This window comes from Drosophila santomea, chromosome 2R (genome assembly GCF_016746245.2).
Source record: "Drosophila santomea strain STO CAGO 1482 chromosome 2R, Prin_Dsan_1.1, whole genome shotgun sequence".
NCBI classification, from domain to species: Eukaryota; Metazoa; Arthropoda; class Insecta; order Diptera; family Drosophilidae; genus Drosophila; species Drosophila santomea.
The window spans coordinates 13,976,186-13,993,407 of record NC_053017.2 but is presented as its reverse complement, the minus strand read 5'-3'; the positions used below and the strand labels follow the sequence as shown (position 1 = coordinate 13,993,407).

Here is a 17,222-nt window from a genome sequence, read left to right as displayed (position 1 = left end):
TAATGATACTATTAATTTGATGATTTTTTAATTTCGTGTTTGACTTACTTCCGCTCTTCGCTCTCCGATTTGAGCTCTTGTTCCATTTGCAGAAACACCTGCACCATTTCCGCAATGATTATGGGCCACAGCGAGGTGACGTGGTCGGGTGACATGCGAAGGAGCAGCACGCGGAAGCACAGGAAAACGGCCGCTTGCACGGAAGGACCCATGGGAACAAGCCGCAGACTGTTGGCCAATTGTTCTAAGAGAAAACAAAATGTTAGTGCTGATGTCAGTCAATTCCCCAAGGTGATGAAACTGAGCAATAAAAAGTAATTACATTTCTATTTACTGAAAGTGTAAAATTTGCTATTAATTGCTCAGTCCCAAACGGTTGAGGCACATATATCCAACAGTCCCAAATGTTTACATTTCGTTTACTTACCCTGGATGTCTGGCATGTACTTGTTGTGCTGGTCGAACTCGCTGCAATAGATAACGAAGGCGAGTCGCTTGAGCAACATGGACCGCTGCTCATACTCCTGATCCCGGGAGCTAAAGATGTTCAGACTGCCCGCCTGCGAGAGGGAGACGCGGGTCATCAGCTCCCGGAACGTGGTGTTGTCGTAGGTCATCAGGCTGTCCATAATCATGCGCCAGAAGGGCAGGCACGAGAGATGCATCTGGAAGAAGGCGTTGTCCAGCAAGAGATCCAGCATATCCTTTCGCCAAGCCTTCCTAGTGTACTGGTAGCCACTCAGGCTGGCCAGCAGAGCAGAGCAGGCGTAGAAAAAGGGAACATTCCGAGCAGTGTGGTTCTTCAAATACGGAGTAATGTTGTACAGCAGCGGCGTCACTATGTTCACCACCTTGTCCTTTTCCTGCGAGCCATAGGCCACGTCCAGTAGATTTGAGAGTATCGCTGCGAGAACACTCTGTGCCTGCAGCGAATATTGCTGTAGACCTCCTCCGCCAACACTGTTATCCTTGGCTAGACCATCGGTATCTTCTTTTACGGCCAGATTGCGACGCAGCCATGTCGTCTGCTCCAGACAGGATCCAGCCACGCTGGAGAGGGAGTCCACCAATCGAGAGGTGACATCATGTAGCTCACGCACTTCTTTCTTGTCCTGGAATGGCATCTGCGGGCAGCGCTGCACAAACTCGTTGAGTAGCATCAGCAAAGCAAACTGCGCCGGTGGTGTCAGATTCAAGCCATCCCGGATGAGGGCCAGCAGCGAGCTCCAGGCATCCGCTAATTGAGGCGCAGGTGCAGACTTCATGTAGAAGTAGAAGAGCTCCAGAGCACTCACCTCAATGCTGAGCTGGGCAGGTGGCCGATGAATTGGCGGCGGTGAGCGCACAACATGGTGCAATGTCATTACGAAGGAGTCCATGGGCATTACACGTATGCTGGATACTAGTGAAACCAAAGAAAGCTGGGCAGGACATGCCTGTAGCACGGAGTTTTTCTGGAACTGCTCTGCGATGCTTAGTCCGCTCATATTTGTTGCGATTCCCCGCTGCTGCCAGGTGACAGCAACAGCCGCGAGGAAGTTGCAGCCATGATGCAGGGAAACCGGGGATAGGAACTCTAGAAGCTGCTGACGAACCGGACGCAATTGTCCCAGCTCGCTGTCCCATATGGCAGCCACACTGCTCATTATCCTTGGGAGATGCGATAGGACTGCATTGCGAGCAGCCTGCAGTTGGGGATTCCTTGGAGCCGGCGCTGAAGTGGAGGATTCACTGGCCGACAGGAAGGAATGAACGATGCTGTTGAGCAACTGACCCGTGCTGGAACTCTGCGCCGACGAGCTGGTCTGCGGGTAAGCTTGGTTAAACAGGTGCGACAGCGCCGTCTGCTGCGTATTGTCTAGTAAACAGTAGTGACACAAGATGGTTAGAGCCTCCAGTTGGGATACCACATAGTCCGGAGGGAAGTGTCGCTGCTGGGGTAGACCCATCTTGGAAATGCGGTCGAGATTGCTACACAGTTGATGCACCACGCTGATCACAATGTTCGTGAGTGAGCCAAAGGAAAAACAATTGAGCGAAGACGTCACCAAATCCGTCCAGTTGCGGTGCAAGTGGCGCAACCGTTCCTGCTGCAGTGCACCCAACACTGCGGCCAGGAACATCGGCTGTTGGCTAATCAGACAGTTGGGCAGGTACTTCACATTGGCAGTCGCTCCTTCTGCTAAGCGAGTGGGCGACGCATTGCCAGCGGAGTCCTCCCCAGCTGCGGGTGGCGTATCTTGGCGGAGCTGATGAACCTCGTGCTCCAGGCGGATTACAGCCAAAAGCAAACGTAGCAGTTGAAGCTGGAAGCAGTCTGCATGCAGCTGATCATCCTGAGGATCGTTGAAGCTCAGCACCTGCTCCGCATAGCTTCCACTGTTAGTGTTGGCTCTACGGCCATAACTGCACACAGAGCTGTTGAGGCAGTGCAGCATCACCTTCTGGAGCTTGGCGCGTGCCAACAAATCGGCAATATAGTTGGCCAGACCCCTGCCCATGCCCTTGACTATCTCTATAAGTTCCGAGCAGATCAGGGTCAGCAGTTCGATGCTCTCCAGCTGAATCCTCCGATTATTCACAATGTCCTGCAGTGTTGGAGGCTGCCGCTGGGCATCCAGTGATTCTTTCTGAAAGTATCCACGTGCGTAGAACAAACAGAGCGTGACCAGCAGTTCCAGCTGCATGCAGCCCCGATATCCTTGTGCATACTCGGAGTTGCCTACACCGCCATCAAATCCTTTGCCGGAGATGCTCTTCCGATGGCGCACGAGCAGCTGCTTCAGACTTGCGCTCGAAAAGGATGTGGTGATTGACAAGCAAAGGAAGGTACGTTTGTCACAGCAAATAATGTTGCGAAGTGTCTGCAGGGCATACAAGGTCTGACGGGTGTCGTAAATAGCCAGGTAAATCAGCAGGTGGTTGTGGTACAGGTGAGCCGCATCTGTCAGGGAAACGGTGCTCTTCATTGAGCTGCGCACACTGATCTGCTCCTCTGCTGCCGCCGCCGCTGCAGCAGCTGCAGCTGCATTATTTTGCCGCAGAATCTCCACATTCTGCTTGCCCTTTTCTAGGGTTTTCTGCATATCGGGCTGAAGCTTACTGGTCTCCAAGCTGAGGTTACGTCGTTTGTCTTCTACATTGATGGTGGATTCGGTTGCGGCCTCTGATTCTTCCTCCTGCTCTGGTTGTTCTGCATGGGAGCCACTGATGTTGCTGTCAGTGGAGGTCTTTGAAATGCAGCTTAAACGTTTTTTGTCCCCAGATGTGAGCAGCTTCTTACGCTTTCCCAGCTTCTTGTCTTCCTTGAAATATTCATCAGCGGGAAGCGCATCTGCCTGCAGGTCAGAAATACTATCGTGGTCTTTCTGCTCGAGCGAGTTAAGACTGGTTTCTCCTGGGGTTTTCTCCCTGGTTAAACGATAGGTCTTGCGACTCTTGATCTTTTCGTGCTGAGTTAAAGCGTCAGTGACACTTTCACAGTCGCCCACGAAGCGCTTGACATCATCACTAACTCCAGCACTGGAACTGACAGTGAGGCTGTCTTCCTTTTCTATGCTCGTTTCGCGAAGCTCAGAGTCCGACTCAAAATCGCTACTGTCCGAATGGTCTGTGATATCCTGGTCATATTGAAGGCTGTGATCTGGTTGCTGAGTTGGTTGCTCCTGCGAAGGCTGCTCACTCTCGTCCATTGCGCTGGCTAGTTTCTGTTCCAGCGGGGTCTCCTTGTGTGGGATCTCAATGCGGGGCTCCTCCAGATCCGTTTCGTCGTCAAAGTCGTTGGCATTCTCAAGTGGATTTATTATCAGACCTATGGTGTTCATATCCTGGCTTGCCTCAGCGCAAGCGGCGACAGTAGATTTGTCGCTGACAAAGTTGGATACCTTGTTAGCCTTTCCTCCACTTAATGTGACTCCAAAGATCTTCTTTGGGAAGTTTCTAATAGGACTCTTTTTCTTACTTCCACTAGAAGTCTCCATGTGGTGGTACTTTACATTGCCTTGTTCCGAACTGATGGCGTATACATCCCGCTCGAAAGCAGGCGTAACCTCGGTCTCCGATTCACGGTACAGCTGCTGCATGTGGACGATGCCAACGCGCTTGGAGCTGGCCGAGAGTAGGATCTTGTAGAGAGGCTTGGTCAGACGGGCAAGATCCCCACGCAGGAGCGATGCCTGCAGCCAGTTGGTCACAAAAGTGCGCTCGGACATGTAATGTGGCAATGCGAGGGTGTCCAGCACTTTCAACAGCGTTTTTTCGAAACCGCGCGCAGTCTGTTTGTCTCTGCCCAGATGCCACAACAGCTCGAACTTTTTGAAGCTCCGGGCCTGACTCTCTCTTAGTCTTTCCGTGGACTCCGTAGGACAGAGTAGTTGCGCTTCCGCCAATCGCTCCATTTGAAAGTTGCGTATGGCTGCTTTTCCCAAGTCTGAACGCGATTGTGGTTGCACTTGAAGCAAATGTTGCGACTGCATTCGATTGCCGATGACCGTTTCTACCAGACCGCTTTCGAGGCAGCTGTGTAGCTGATGAAGGAGGGCTGCAATTTGCGCAGGATCTATGCCTGCGCTTCCCAGGTAATCCCACAAAATGGAGCCGACTAATTGAAAGACGCGCGTGTGCTGCTCCATATAGCTGACATGGCCGAACTTCAAAAGCGGCAGCATTACTACAAAGGTGACTCCGGGACTAGTCGTGTGCTCGATTTGGGAGCGCAGCAGGCTAAAGATATTATTAAGTTATAGTCAACGTTTCTTTGATATTTCATTTCGCTCACCTTATTAGATCGAATAATGTGGTAATGGAAGCCACTTGCAGCTCCTTGTCGCTCTGGGCAAAGCATGCCACCAGGCATAGGACTTTCAACCAGTTCGGCAATTCAGGCTCTGAAACGGAATAAAGAATATGTTTAAATTTCTATAAAACAGTCTTCAGCACTCACCATTTTTGTCCAGCACGACGTGTTTATTGCAGTTGGGAAAGGTTGACATCTCGACCAGCAGAGTGGACGCCAGCTTAACAGCTCCGCGCAGAGAAAGACTCAGCTGGAGCTCCGCTAGTTGTTGCACACTGCGCTGGGTCTGTCCATCAATGAGCCGGCTCTGTTGCATATCTTCCTGCGCTTCGCTGTCGCTACTCAACTCACTAGCACTGGCGGGCAACGGCAAAGATCGATTGAGCAATCGCTGTAGCTGCTTGGAACGCGGCACAATGTCAACGCGAAGTAAGTTAAACAGTCGCTCGATTTGTGACTGTCTTACTGGGCACTCGTGATCCAGCACCTGCTCAGCCATGAACAGATTGGAAGTATGGATGGTGCTTGTGGTTCGCTGTAGCTGAACCTTAACAGAGCATTCCTTTGGTTCCGATTCGATATGAAGAAGTTTTCGGGACAAGTAAACCTCGAAAAAGATCTCATACTGTCGAATGCACTTCTCTAGAATCGAGAATCCACGCTGTTGGGTAGCCCGGCTCTCCTCATCCAATTGAAACTGCGGCGTCTGATCCGGTGGTGCACTTTTGGGCTCTTCTGAGCTAGGTCCATCTCCCACTTCCGCTGATGCATTTGATTGAATCAATACAATATCCTTGGGTCTCTGCTTTTTGGGGCTCCTTATAAATGGCACCTTGGCCTTGGCTTTAAGCTTCTTTATGCTCCGCGGAGTGTCCAGATCTGAGGATGACTGCTGGCCAGTGTCCGAGGCACTAATCTGTTTTTAAGAAACGATAAGTAAGAGATTATAACATATCTGTATTTCAGTTACTCACATCCTTATCCAGCTCAGAAAATCGAGATATTGACTTAGCCTTCTTTTTGTTGGGACTTTGACGACCCACACTCTGATTGGACGCTGAACGACGGATGAGTTCTTCATCGTTGGGATCTGCGCTGTGCAGCGTATTTTCCGCAAACTGATTTAGTCTAGAGTCAGACTTGCTCTTCTCTAGGGAACTACCCTGCGCTCCCGTTTCCGCCTTGCCGGCCTCACTAGCCGAATTCATCGTAATCTTTTCATCCGACGATGAGCCACCGCTCTGCTCTATCAGTTTATTCAGTTTTATGGGACTTCTGCAACGAAAACAAAGAGATAAGGGCGTTAATGAGGATCGCCTGATGGGTCTTTGTTTTTCATATTTCACTTACGTTATCATGGGCTGAACCCTCGAGACGATTTTCATGCAGAGCTTTAGCGACGCAGTGATCTCGTTACTGCTCACGTGATCCATGTGTAACGAAAGAAGTTGAGTGATGGCCAGGAACACCTTGGGAAGATACACCCTGGTGGTTTCCGTGTACATCTCAAGAGAAACGGTTTCCAGCAGAAATTCTGTCAGCACGCAGATCTCCAGTACACACGGATCCCCGGATCCCACATCGCATGCATATTTTCCGGAGGTTTCACCCGCCTGGGATTTGTCTTGCGTGGAGTTCGCCTGCTGGCAGGCTTTCTCAAACATGTTGGTCATATAGCTCCAGATATAAGCTGGGTCAAAGGTTGCAAACAGCAGATTGGCAGACTTTAAAGCCTCTGCGTTGCCACTCGAGATGTACATAGCTCGAATAATGTCATGGAGCACATAGTCAAGTACTGCGCTACCAATCTCTGCCTTATCAAGGAGGGAGAGCATGATCCTGTAGGGCTTTAGATCCATGGGAGCACATTCCAAGCTCAGTCGCAGGGTGGTAATCAAAGCTCTAATTAGAATGTGACGCGAGTGCTTGACGAAATATGGTTCCGGTTCCTCCTCCAATGGGACGTTTGAGGTGTCCAACGATAAGGTATCATAGGTTGGCGAGTTTTTGGCCACCTCGCTGCCCAAAAGCCAGCTAAACAATCTCCTATTCAGCGACATGTCTCTACGCAGTATAGTATTGAGCCCATTGGTGACTAGTTTGACTAAATCATCCTCAGAGAGCAGCACCGTATGCATGGGGAAGCCGAGCAGCAGGAACTCCAGAGTGTTTCGCTGAACCAGGATCAACGAGTCATTTAGGCAGACACACAAAGCTGACATCATGATCTCTCTGTTGTGTCCCATAATATAGATCTGCTCCTGCATGTCCAATCGCTTGTTAAAGTGCTCCAGCAGGTAGGTGATGGCCGGCAGACGAATGGCCGCATTGTTGGCCACCGATTCCCAAAGAACTGTGTAAAAGTGCATGGGATTGACGGCATTGCAGACTTGTTTTAGTAGAGTGCTAATCCGCTCGAAGTGATCCAGACCGCAGTCGTAGCCAGGTAGCACGCCATTCAGGAAACCGCTTAGAGCGGGCCTCAGTTTGTCACCCAGGGGTACGAAATAGGTTTCATAGATAGCCAACAAGGCGGGACGTACATTCATGGCCGCGTACCCAAGGAGCGGGAAAAGCCCAGCGCTGAAAAAAAAACAATTAGTAAGAAAACAAACGAAGTTATCAGCACACTGACCTATATATAAACTCCGTGGCCAGGCGCTCCGGTCCTGTTTTGCTGAATATCACCGAATAGGTCTCCAGGGCCTTCAGATGCACCCCGGAGGGCAGGGCGGGATGCATGCATTGGGCCAGCCGCTTGGCTATCTTCAGTCGCCGGGGTATGACCTGGTACTGCGTATTGCTCGATATCGCCTGTCGAAAGAGGGGAGCACAAATTAAAAACAAGTCGAGATAAGACTTTGAAAATGAATGGGTTTCCGGAAACTGCTGTGAGTCAGTTGCTCCGTCGCTTATCGGGATTGCCACAGATGAAACTATGAATGTATACCTTGCTGAGCTTGCCCAAAGCCGATATCAAATCCGCCCATTCGCTGGAGTACTCGAAATTGCGCAGCGCCTTGTCGATATTGGTCACATATGTGCGGTACTTGGCCTCGGCCATGAGCTTCTGCTCCTCGACGAGTGCGTCCGCGGATTCCATGGCGACGTCTTTTGCCAGTGGGCTAGCTGGCTCTAAATTTTGATTTTTCGCTTGAGTTCGATGATTTCTTGATGGGTTGGCTTTTGTGGCAGAGCTCTCTGTGAATAATCAATGGCAATCAATTAGCAAACACTTGTTGCCCTCGGCGCTGCGTCCTTGAATTCCAACTCCCACACAATTGGGTGATTTCCTTTCTTAGTTCACTAAAAGTTTTATGGATTGCATATTTGAGCAGTGTGGCAAGCGAAGCACCTGGGAAAAACTGGCGATTCTTTTGCCTAATTGAAGGTTCTGTCAATTGACCCTACATTAAGTGTATATATATTGGATGCCTCGACTCGCTCGACCGCAAAATTGAAACGACGGGTTGAAAGTAATGTCGCGTGGCAGGAACAAAATAAATTTGTTTCTAAATAAATTTCAACTCTCTCTCTGTCTTTCTCCTTCTCTCGCCAGCGAAGTGCAGTTAGTCTGCGGGCTGCGGAGAGAGCAAAGAAGAGAGGACCAGCTGATGACGAATATTCTGCTGTTTTCATGGAAATTGATGGGCTAGCGGGGGGAGGGGGGCGCGTGACGGGACAGACACACTTTGTTTGTGTCGCTCGGTCGTTGTTTTCACTTTTCGCCAATCACTCAATTGTTTTCAACTACTCTCCCCTTACCACAGCTAAAGTTAATCAGTTCTACCACATTTTACATTGCTTAATATTGCACTTTTGTTTTCGTGTTGCATTTACATGGCAAATTTTTTGCTGTAACTCGCTAGCGATGGACCTCCGATTGATAACCGTGACTTCTTCACCGATACTCTTAAGCCGCGATAACTAATTTGTACCAAATTTTAAAACAAAACTGCGAACCACATTTCAACACTTGTTAACTTAATTTGTAAAAGAATTTAACTACTAAGCAACTAAAATAGGCAACTTTAACTACTACACTTACCGTAGCTAAAAAAAATCACTGTGACACATCAGTTAACAATGCTTATCGATAACCACTCCGGTAATATAGTATCGAAATTTAAAATTCAATTCCGTTGAAAGTCAATTGTTTTTTTATTTTTTCTTCACAAACTCAATAAATTACTAACTGAATATTTAGCCATACTTCAAATAAATACAAGTTTGTTAAATGCACGCGCAAAACTTAAAGGAGATGAATTGAACTGTCAGTCCGTGACTAAGGATTTGCCATCGAATGCCTGATTAGAAGAGTTGAGGTAAAAGTGTCCAGCGTGATTATTAGTTTAGGAAGGATGAGGTTTACTTCTTCTTCTTTCCCTTGCCCTGTCCACCGGCGGCTGGGGTTCCAGTCAGTGCCGCCAGCTGGTTTTTGAGAGACAACAGAATATCAACTTCGGGTTTCCACACGGCGGCATCGCCAGAGGTCTTCAGAGTTCTGACCTTTTCTGCCTGCTGGGCTATTTTGTCTTCCAATGCCTTCACTTGGGCTGCATCAGCCGGGACGGCAGGCGTGGAAGCAGGAGTTGCGTTTGCTGCAGGTGCTGCCTTTGCCGCCTTTTGAGCCGCCTCCAGTTGCTTTTTGAGGTCCAGCAGGATATTCACCTCCGGCTGCCACACGGCTTTGTCTTTTGTGCTGCCTTTAAGCTTGCGCACTTTGTCGCCCTGCTCCTGGATAGCCTTCTCCAGATCCTGAACTGATTGTGAACCACCCGAGGGAGCAGCAGCTGTGGCAGGCGCGGCGGCCGGTGCAGTCTTCTTAGCCTCCTCCAGCTGTTTTTTAAGGTCCAACAGTTTGGTCACCTCCGGTTGCCACACGGCCTTATCCTTGGTGCTTGCCTTCAGCTGACGCACTTTATCCGCCTGAGCTTGCACGGCTTTCTCTAAATCAGCAGCGCTGGTTTGACTCTTGGCAGCACCATTTGTGTCCTGAGCTCCGCCATACTTGCCCTTGAGTTCGTCGATGAAGGACTGCTCCAGTTTGGCAAAGAGCGGAGCTGGTTTGCCGATTTTGTGACCAGCGGGGAGCAGCAAAGTGACAAGTGGTTTCCTACGATAAGGAAAGTTATAATCTTACTTTTAACTCCTCATTCCGTTAGAAGGCACTTACTCAGCATTGAGCGGCGTCTGCTTTGCGTTGAGCTGGCCAAATAGAGTCCTGGCCGTAGATGGCATGTAGGGGAAGAGGAGATTCGCCAAGAGGCAGGCGATGTTGACACAAAGACCAATTATCGTGGATGCTCGCTTCTTTTGATCATCAGTGCCCTTGAGTAGCACCCACGGCTGTTGGCTTTGCATGTATCCATTGCCATGTCGTGAAATGGCCAGCAGATGACGAATGCCATCCCGAAGTTTGGCCTTCTCCATGGAGTTGATGTAACCACGCAGCTCTCGGTTTATCAACGCCAGCAGAACAAGTTCATCCTGAGTGGTGATCACCTCGGGAACAGTGCTGTTGAAATTCTTTTCGCAGAAGACCAAGGCGCGGTTCACGAAGTTTCCTAAGTTATTCAGCAGCTCGGAATTGTTTCGGGCAGCCAGATCATTCCAGCTGAAGCTGGAGTCCTGGCCTTCAGGTCTTGCAGAGGCCAAGTAGAATCGCCACACATCAGCTGGAATGCCAGTTTCCTGGGCATCGTTGCCAAATACGCCAATACCTCGACTCTTGCTGAACTTGCCGTCTTCGTAGTTCAGATATTCGGTTGCCATGATGTGCGATACAAGCGTATGCCCCTTGTTGATGGCCAGCAGGACACTGGGCCACACAACAGAGTGGAAAGGCACGTTGTCCTTTGCCATGAACTGGAAGAGCTCGACGTCTGTTCCCTTGGCTGGCTGCCACCACTGCTGGTACTCCTTCGTGTAGCGCTTCGTCATGGACACGTATCCAAATGGAGCATCGAACCAGACGTAAAAGACCTTCTTCTCAAAGCCCTCGTGCGGAACGGGAATGCCCCACTTGAGATCGCGGGTAATGCAACGCGGCTTGAGACCTTCCTTCAACCATGCCCTTGTGATCACCTTGGCGTTATGCGTCCATCCCCCTTCGGACTTATCAACCCAATCCTTGAGTTGTGGTTCCGCCTTTGGCAGATCGATGAACAACTGGTCGGAGGAACGCAGCACTGGAGCACTGTTGCACACCTTACATCTGGGACGGATGAGCTCAGTGGCGTTAACCAGCTTTCCGCACTTGTCGCACTGATCACCACGGGCATCCTCATAGCCACAGCCGGGATGCGGGCAAGTACCCTCCACAAATCTGTAGCAAAATAGCAGAATAATAAATAAGTTTAGCTTAAAGCAGACTACCATAAATACGCACCGATCAGCCAGGAAACGATCGCACTTTTGGCAAAGCAATTGCTCCACGCTTTCTGTGATAATGTAGCCTGCTTTGAGAACATCTTTAAAGGCTTCCTGCACAATGCTGTGGAAAACAAGTGTTTTTTAATTGGGATATCATTGCCTTAGCAGCCAAAACTTACTCTGTTTGCTCTTGGGTTGTAGTACGACCGAAATAATCAAAGCCAATGCCGAACCAGCGGTATATGGCGTTGTGCAGCTCAAAGTACTTGTCGCAGATCTCACGAGGAGTGAGGTTCTCTGCCAGAGCCTTGTTTTCGGTGGCCGTGCCGTACTCATCAGTGCCGCAAATTAACAGTGTGTTGTAACCAGCAGAACGCGAGTAGCGAGCATAGATATCCGCAGACAGAACACAACCAATGATGTTACCCAAATGTGGCACATTGTTGACATAGGGAAGCGCCGAGGTGATGAGCACGTTACGTTCACCGGGTTTCGGAAGAACAGTTCGCTCCTCCTTGAATTCCTTGGGAGCTGTGTATGTAAAGGCAGCTTGTGCCGCGCTTATTTCCTCATCCGTAACCGTATCCGCCACCGTTGGCGTGGTATCCACAAGCAGTTTGCTTGCATCCGCCAGGCTGAGACGTTTTAATGGTACATGATGCAAGCCGCCATAGCGATTTGACTGCTGCAGCGCATTAAAGGTTAGATCCTTCAGCGGCTGTTCGGCCAGAACTTCCTGCACTTCGGGAAGGGCTTTCACCCTGCCATACCAATCCCTCAAGCTGTCCACCTGCTGTGCTCCTTTCAGAGTGCCATCTGGAGCTAGAAGCGACCAAACGGCAATATCGGCTGCGCTGGGTTTGTCCCCAGCCAGGTAGGGACTGACCTTCAGGCTGTCGTCCAGCTTCTTGACCAGGGCATTCAGCACGGGCAGCGCGTTTGCATCTGCCTTGTGGCCCACGGCCATGTGGTGGGCCAAAGCCGGAGTCAGCAACGTGGCAGACCATTCCAGCCACTGTAGAAAAACACAAGCGGAAATTAGTTTAACCTTTAGGGGTCGTGGCCCAATAAGTAATTTTCGGAAGGCCTACCTCGTCGCGCCGCTGCCCCTCGTCCACGAGAAGGTACTTGGCAATGGCTGCCGGCGAGAACAGGCGCAATCCGTTGTCCAGCTCCAAAGTGGGCAGCACTAGCAAGTCCTTGTACTTGGCATCTGCAATCAGCAGTAGTTATTGCATCAGAAATGAGTCATTTAAGGGCATTCCCCAGAATTTGAAGGGAATCCGTGTCAGAACTCACCATTTAGGTTAACCAGCTGCACCTGCACCGGTCGCTTGGCGAATTTGGCTAGCATTAGCAGCTGCAAACCCAGCGGGTTGCCCTCATTCGTGTAGATTATCATTTTGCCGGGTTTGGACGCTAATTCTAATTCAATTTACGTGGCAAAAGGGTTACAAATCCAACCAAATTTCGGACGATGCCCACGAGAAACTACTATTTTAGTGATGGGACGAATGGAAAAGCTGTCACGCCGCCTGTGATGTTATCGATTACTTATCTATTTTATTTTAAATTGAAGAAGTACAGTTGGCATTTAAATAACAGGTAATACGGTACATCTTTAAATCTTATTTCATACATTTTATATTACTTATAATAACATTTTATTTATGTTAATAGAAGAGGCATAAGAATTTCTGGCTATTTTTAGCTTTATCCGAACCGCCAATAGTGCCATCACCAGCGGCTTGAAACAGCTGATTCTACGAAAACAAAAGTATTTATTTACATTTCAGACCGAAAGTCCGAGCTCCTAATTAGCTTTAATATTTAAGTAATCCTGCCCACTTAAAAAATGGGTGAACGCAAGGGGCAGAACAAATACTATCCGCCCGACTATGATCCGAAGAAGGGCGGACTCAACAAGTTCCAGGGCACCCACGCCCTGCGGGAACGGGCCCGTAAGATTCACCTGGGCATCATCATCATCCGTTTTGAGATGCCCTACAATATCTGGTGCGATGGATGCAAGAACCACATAGGCATGGGCGTGCGGTACAATGCCGAGAAGACCAAGGTGGGCATGTACTACACTACGCCGGTTTTCAAGTTTCGGATGAAGTGTCACTTGTGCGACAATCACTTCGAGATCCAGACGGATCCCGGCAATTTGGACTATGTTATACTTTCGGGAGCTAGACGGCAAGAAAACCGCTGGGATCCCTTGCAGAACGAGCAAGTTGTTCCGGAAACCAAGGAGGTGCAAAAACTTCTCTTTGACGATGCCATGTACAAGTTAGAGCATCAAGCCAAGGATGCCAAGGCCGGGGCAGATGCCAAACCAGTGCTCCAGAAGCTGGTGGAACGCAACATGAGTGTATGGGATGACAGCTATATGGCCAATAGTCGCCTGCGTGCCGAGTTTCGCCAGCAGAAAAAAGAGATCAGCGGACAGCAGGAGCTGGATCGACAGTTGTTGGCCAAGAGCAGTTTGGACATTGCTCTGCTCCCCGAAACAGCACAGGATCGAGAAATGGCAGCCCTGATGAAGCTGCAGACCAAGTCAGCACTGGAACGGGAATCCGAGCAGCGATTGGAGCTGCTTATGCGTCCAGCGCTTCCGGGAGCAACAGCCACTACTTTTGGTGGACTCAAGCGACAGAAGGCTCTGAATACCCAGCTCCAAGTACAGGATCTGGGCATCCGGCGTAGAAAGTTGGACGAAGCTACATCATCAACCCCGAACAAAAAGTCCCTGAGTTTAGTGGGGGATTACTCCTCCTCAGACAATGATTCCAACGGCTGATTTGATAATGCTTTGTTTATAAATAATAAAATAATTATAAAAACAGAACGTGTACAAAGGATAATTGCTTAATATAATCCGTCGTTGGGATCCGCAGTTCCGGAGCCTTCATCTCCATTATCCTCATTAACTTCAAAGGGTTCTTCGTTGATCTCGCCATCTATTGTTTTGTATAGCACCGCTTGAATGCGTTTACACAACTCAACTTGCTGGTTGTTGTTGATCATGTCGTTCACCAGATCCTCGACCAGACGCAGTTTGTTGTAGATCTGATTGCTGGCCTCCATGATGTCCTCCCTCTTTAGGCTTAGGGTCTTCATCTCATCAATCAGCTCTTTGAGGGCATCATCATTGGCGTTGACTGGAGATCGCTCCTTGGCGGCGATTTGGCGCGGCTTGATAGGCTTGACCACCGGCGCATTGGCCAGCGACTTAATGTTCTCCAAGCCCGGTGCCTGCGAGTCGAAGAACTTCTTGAACCACTGCAGGAACTCAAAGTTGTCCTGGAAGCGTCCCTTGATCAGTCGATCGATTGGCACCGTTTTGTCCAGTTTTAAGCGATTGAAGGCTTCCTGGAAGAGCTTAAGATTGTGCAGATACTCGTGCTCCAGTTTGGCGGCCATCTTGACGCGCTTCAGGTTAATGCAGTTGGGAAAGATCATCTCCATCATCTGGCAGTAGGCAGCACCTGAGAAAGACCAACAAACTTAGCAGCTTTGCAAAATAATGGACCTTTTGGGTCTTACCCGAGCAAAGCTCCTCGATCTTCTTGAAGTGGCCTTGGACCATGTTGTTCACCCACTGGAGCATTTCGTGCCGGGACATATTCTCCGCATTGACGCTGGTCAGTGCCACAGTTAATTTTAAATCAGTCATTTTATCGTCTGTCAGTAAATGTCACCCTTTTACTGTTACTCCTTTTTATTTAGTTTCTTTGTTTCCCAAACTTTATGGCTAACTTGATTGTGGTATAATAATTGGTTTTGTGCGCTTGTGGACCAGCCTGTTTCTCACACAAAGTACCTGGATGCTTAATTTTAATAATAAATAAATTTTAATTTAATTTAAGTTTAATTTTTTCTATATGTTCTTGACAATCTGCGCAGTCACTTTAACTCCGATTCCCGATTGTAATGCTCCAGGATCAGTGATGGGAGGTAAATGGCCCTAAAACACGGTACCCTTTTTAGTATTTTATGTTTTCATAGGAAAAAATTGTTTAAAAAAACCGATAATGATAAAAATTAACTATATATAATTATAAATATTAAAGTGGCGTATGTGTAAAATGCAATAAATTTAAAACAGCTGAGTTTTCTTTTTCACAACGAGTTTTTTTCGTATTAAAAATACTATTTTTTCGGGTACCTAGAAAAAGGGTACATTTGCAGGATCACAACCAGATAAGTTATCTTTTTCAGTTATCGATACCAAATGAAAACCGCCTTTTTTGAAAAACAATTAAGCCTTTATTGGAAAATATCTACAGTGTCTTAATTTTAAATTTACGTTCCACCGTTTTCACAAAGTCAATAAAGTCCTTGTAGAGGACCTTCGGAACCTCCAGAGCGGCAAAGTGTCCGCCCTGTTTGTGGTATGTGCTGTGCACTAGGTTCGTGTACTTATCCTTCAGCTGGACATCCAGGAAGTGCATAATGTCACTCTTGAAACGGGCACATCCAGTTGGCACTCGAGTTGGTACCCGCTCCAGGTGCAAATCGCGCTGTGCCTGGGCATACTGCTCCGCATAGAGTCGCTGCGAGGTGGTGATCGAGTTGGTCAGATAGTAGATCATCAGGTTATCCAGCAGGGCATCCATCTTATAGCGCTTCGTGAGTCCTCCATCCGGCAGAGATCGGTAGCTGGGATTCGTCCAAGTGGAGAACTTCTCCAGGATGTAGGCGGCCAGACCCACTGGGTTATCAGTGAGGGCGGCTCCAATGGTGTCCGGCTTGGTGGCCTGGATGTGGAAGTAGCCACTCTCCTCCATTAGGTACTTCAGCTCGTTGGACTTGGGGAAGAAGAAGTCTTCATAGCCAGAGGGCACAAACCAACTGGGCAAAAATTCGGCCAATAAACCCTTGGCCAGCGACTTGGGACTCATATTGTTGCACAAGTTCGAGTGATAGCCGAGCACGTTTTCCGGATATAAAGTGGCAATGTTGCTGCCAATGATGCTGCCCCAGTCTCCGCCCTGGATAAAGAATTTGTCGTATCCCAAGCGCAGCATAAGATTCCTCATCATCACGGCTACCTGAGCGGGACCCAGACCCTTCCTTGAGGTGCCCTGCAGGATAAGAGAAAGCTTAGCTCATGACAAACCCTTTAGATTAGAGAAATCCCACCTCAGACCAGCCATAACCAGGTAAACTGGGAACGACCACGTTGAAGATGTACTTGTTGTTCTTGTCCAGGTTGCTCTGGTGGAGCAAATGGATAAGATCGTAGAACTCCCGCACCGATCCCGGCCATCCGTGGAGCAGCAACACCGGATAGTGTTGCTTACCCACTTTGTTGTCATCATAAACCATCAAATGGAGGAAGTGTGTGCGTAGCCTAAAAACCAATTGTTACTATCTGTGGATATGATAAGTGGGCACCTTATCTTACCCCTGAATATCGGTGGTGAAGTGGTTGAACTGCCAAAGGAACACCTCTCGTTCGCGCCAACGCGGCAGGTAGTCATCGCGCCAATACTCCACGATCTCCCTAAGGTAATCCGTATTAAATCCGTACTCGAAAGCCACGCCCTCGAGCGGAGGCGTAAGGCGCAGGGTGCGATTGAGACGCTCTTTCAGATCAGCAATGGTCTGTAGATGGTACGTTTGTGTTTATATATATGTATATAGTACAAAATAGTAGATAGACACACTCACCTTATCCGGATAACTAAGCCTATTGCCAATCACTTCCGAACTGTTCTTCAAATAGGCTTCGTAATCCTTGGGCTGCGCCTCATCGCCCCACCACTCCTGGGGATCCAACTTTGGCGCAGGCAAGTCCGCCCATAACTGGGTCACATTCTTATAGACCAGTCCACCGCCAATGGCCAGTATCAAGACCAGAATTTTACCAGTGACACCCATCTGTTCCTATCAGCGCTTCCACTCAGACTGCCTCGGATTGCAGCTACGATTCCGACGATTCTACCATATCATCGCCGGCACAGCTCTCGTTTTCCACGCTCACGATGATAAGCGACTTTGAGTGACCGCCCAACACCCTACACCGATCAGTTGGGGCTTA

At 49.0% G+C, this 17,222-nt stretch overlaps 5 protein-coding genes across 5 annotated transcripts in view; 1 reads left to right on the top strand and 4 right to left on the bottom strand.

Annotated features, from left to right (window-relative positions):
- The window catches only part of LOC120445903 (protein dopey-1 homolog), a 9,857-nt gene extending 1,168 nt beyond the window's left edge, over positions 1-8,689 (bottom strand). The window contains exons 1-9 of the mRNA XM_039626555.1: positions 8,561-8,689; positions 7,746-7,996; positions 7,431-7,609; positions 6,146-7,378; positions 5,770-6,070; positions 4,943-5,711; positions 4,778-4,886; positions 428-4,722; positions 49-244 (exon numbers count right to left, since the gene is read on the bottom strand). Coding sequence (XP_039482489.1) covers positions 49-244; positions 428-4,722; positions 4,778-4,886; positions 4,943-5,711; positions 5,770-6,070; positions 6,146-7,378; positions 7,431-7,609; positions 7,746-7,898 — 7,235 coding nt within the window. The 5' untranslated portion in view covers positions 7,899-7,996; positions 8,561-8,689. The remainder of the gene's footprint in view (positions 1-48; positions 245-427; positions 4,723-4,777; positions 4,887-4,942; positions 5,712-5,769; positions 6,071-6,145; positions 7,379-7,430; positions 7,610-7,745; positions 7,997-8,560) is intronic.
- Positions 8,690-8,937: 248 nt separating this feature from the next.
- Positions 8,938-12,713, bottom strand: LOC120444831 (methionine--tRNA ligase, cytoplasmic). Its single transcript, XM_039624788.2, has 6 exons — positions 12,470-12,713; positions 12,262-12,383; positions 11,350-12,185; positions 11,187-11,291; positions 9,972-11,123; positions 8,938-9,911 (listed from the first exon to the last, which is right to left on the bottom strand). The coding sequence occupies exons 1-6, from the start codon at positions 12,570-12,572 to the stop codon at positions 9,164-9,166; spliced, it is 3,066 nt and encodes a 1,021-aa protein (XP_039480722.1). The 5' UTR covers positions 12,573-12,713; the 3' UTR covers positions 8,938-9,163.
- Positions 12,714-12,889: 176 nt separating this feature from the next.
- On the top strand, positions 12,890-14,024 carry LOC120444833 (coiled-coil domain-containing protein 130 homolog). Its single transcript, XM_039624789.2, has one exon. The coding sequence runs from the start codon at positions 13,026-13,028 to the stop codon at positions 13,974-13,976; it is 951 nt and encodes a 316-aa protein (XP_039480723.1). The 5' UTR covers positions 12,890-13,025; the 3' UTR covers positions 13,977-14,024.
- LOC120444834 (microtubule-associated protein RP/EB family member 1) lies at positions 13,974-15,121 on the bottom strand. The gene is made up of 2 exons (XM_039624790.2): positions 14,723-15,121; positions 13,974-14,664 (listed from the first exon to the last, which is right to left on the bottom strand). The coding sequence occupies exons 1-2, from the start codon at positions 14,850-14,852 to the stop codon at positions 14,045-14,047; spliced, it is 750 nt and encodes a 249-aa protein (XP_039480724.1). The 5' UTR covers positions 14,853-15,121; the 3' UTR covers positions 13,974-14,044.
- A 301-nt stretch (positions 15,122-15,422) lies between these two features.
- Positions 15,423-17,103, bottom strand: LOC120446331 (juvenile hormone epoxide hydrolase 1). Its single transcript, XM_039627244.2, has 4 exons — positions 16,853-17,103; positions 16,587-16,786; positions 16,322-16,532; positions 15,423-16,263 (listed from the first exon to the last, which is right to left on the bottom strand). The coding sequence occupies exons 1-4, from the start codon at positions 17,060-17,062 to the stop codon at positions 15,460-15,462; spliced, it is 1,425 nt and encodes a 474-aa protein (XP_039483178.1). The 5' UTR covers positions 17,063-17,103; the 3' UTR covers positions 15,423-15,459.
- Between the last annotated feature and the right edge of the window lie 119 nt (positions 17,104-17,222).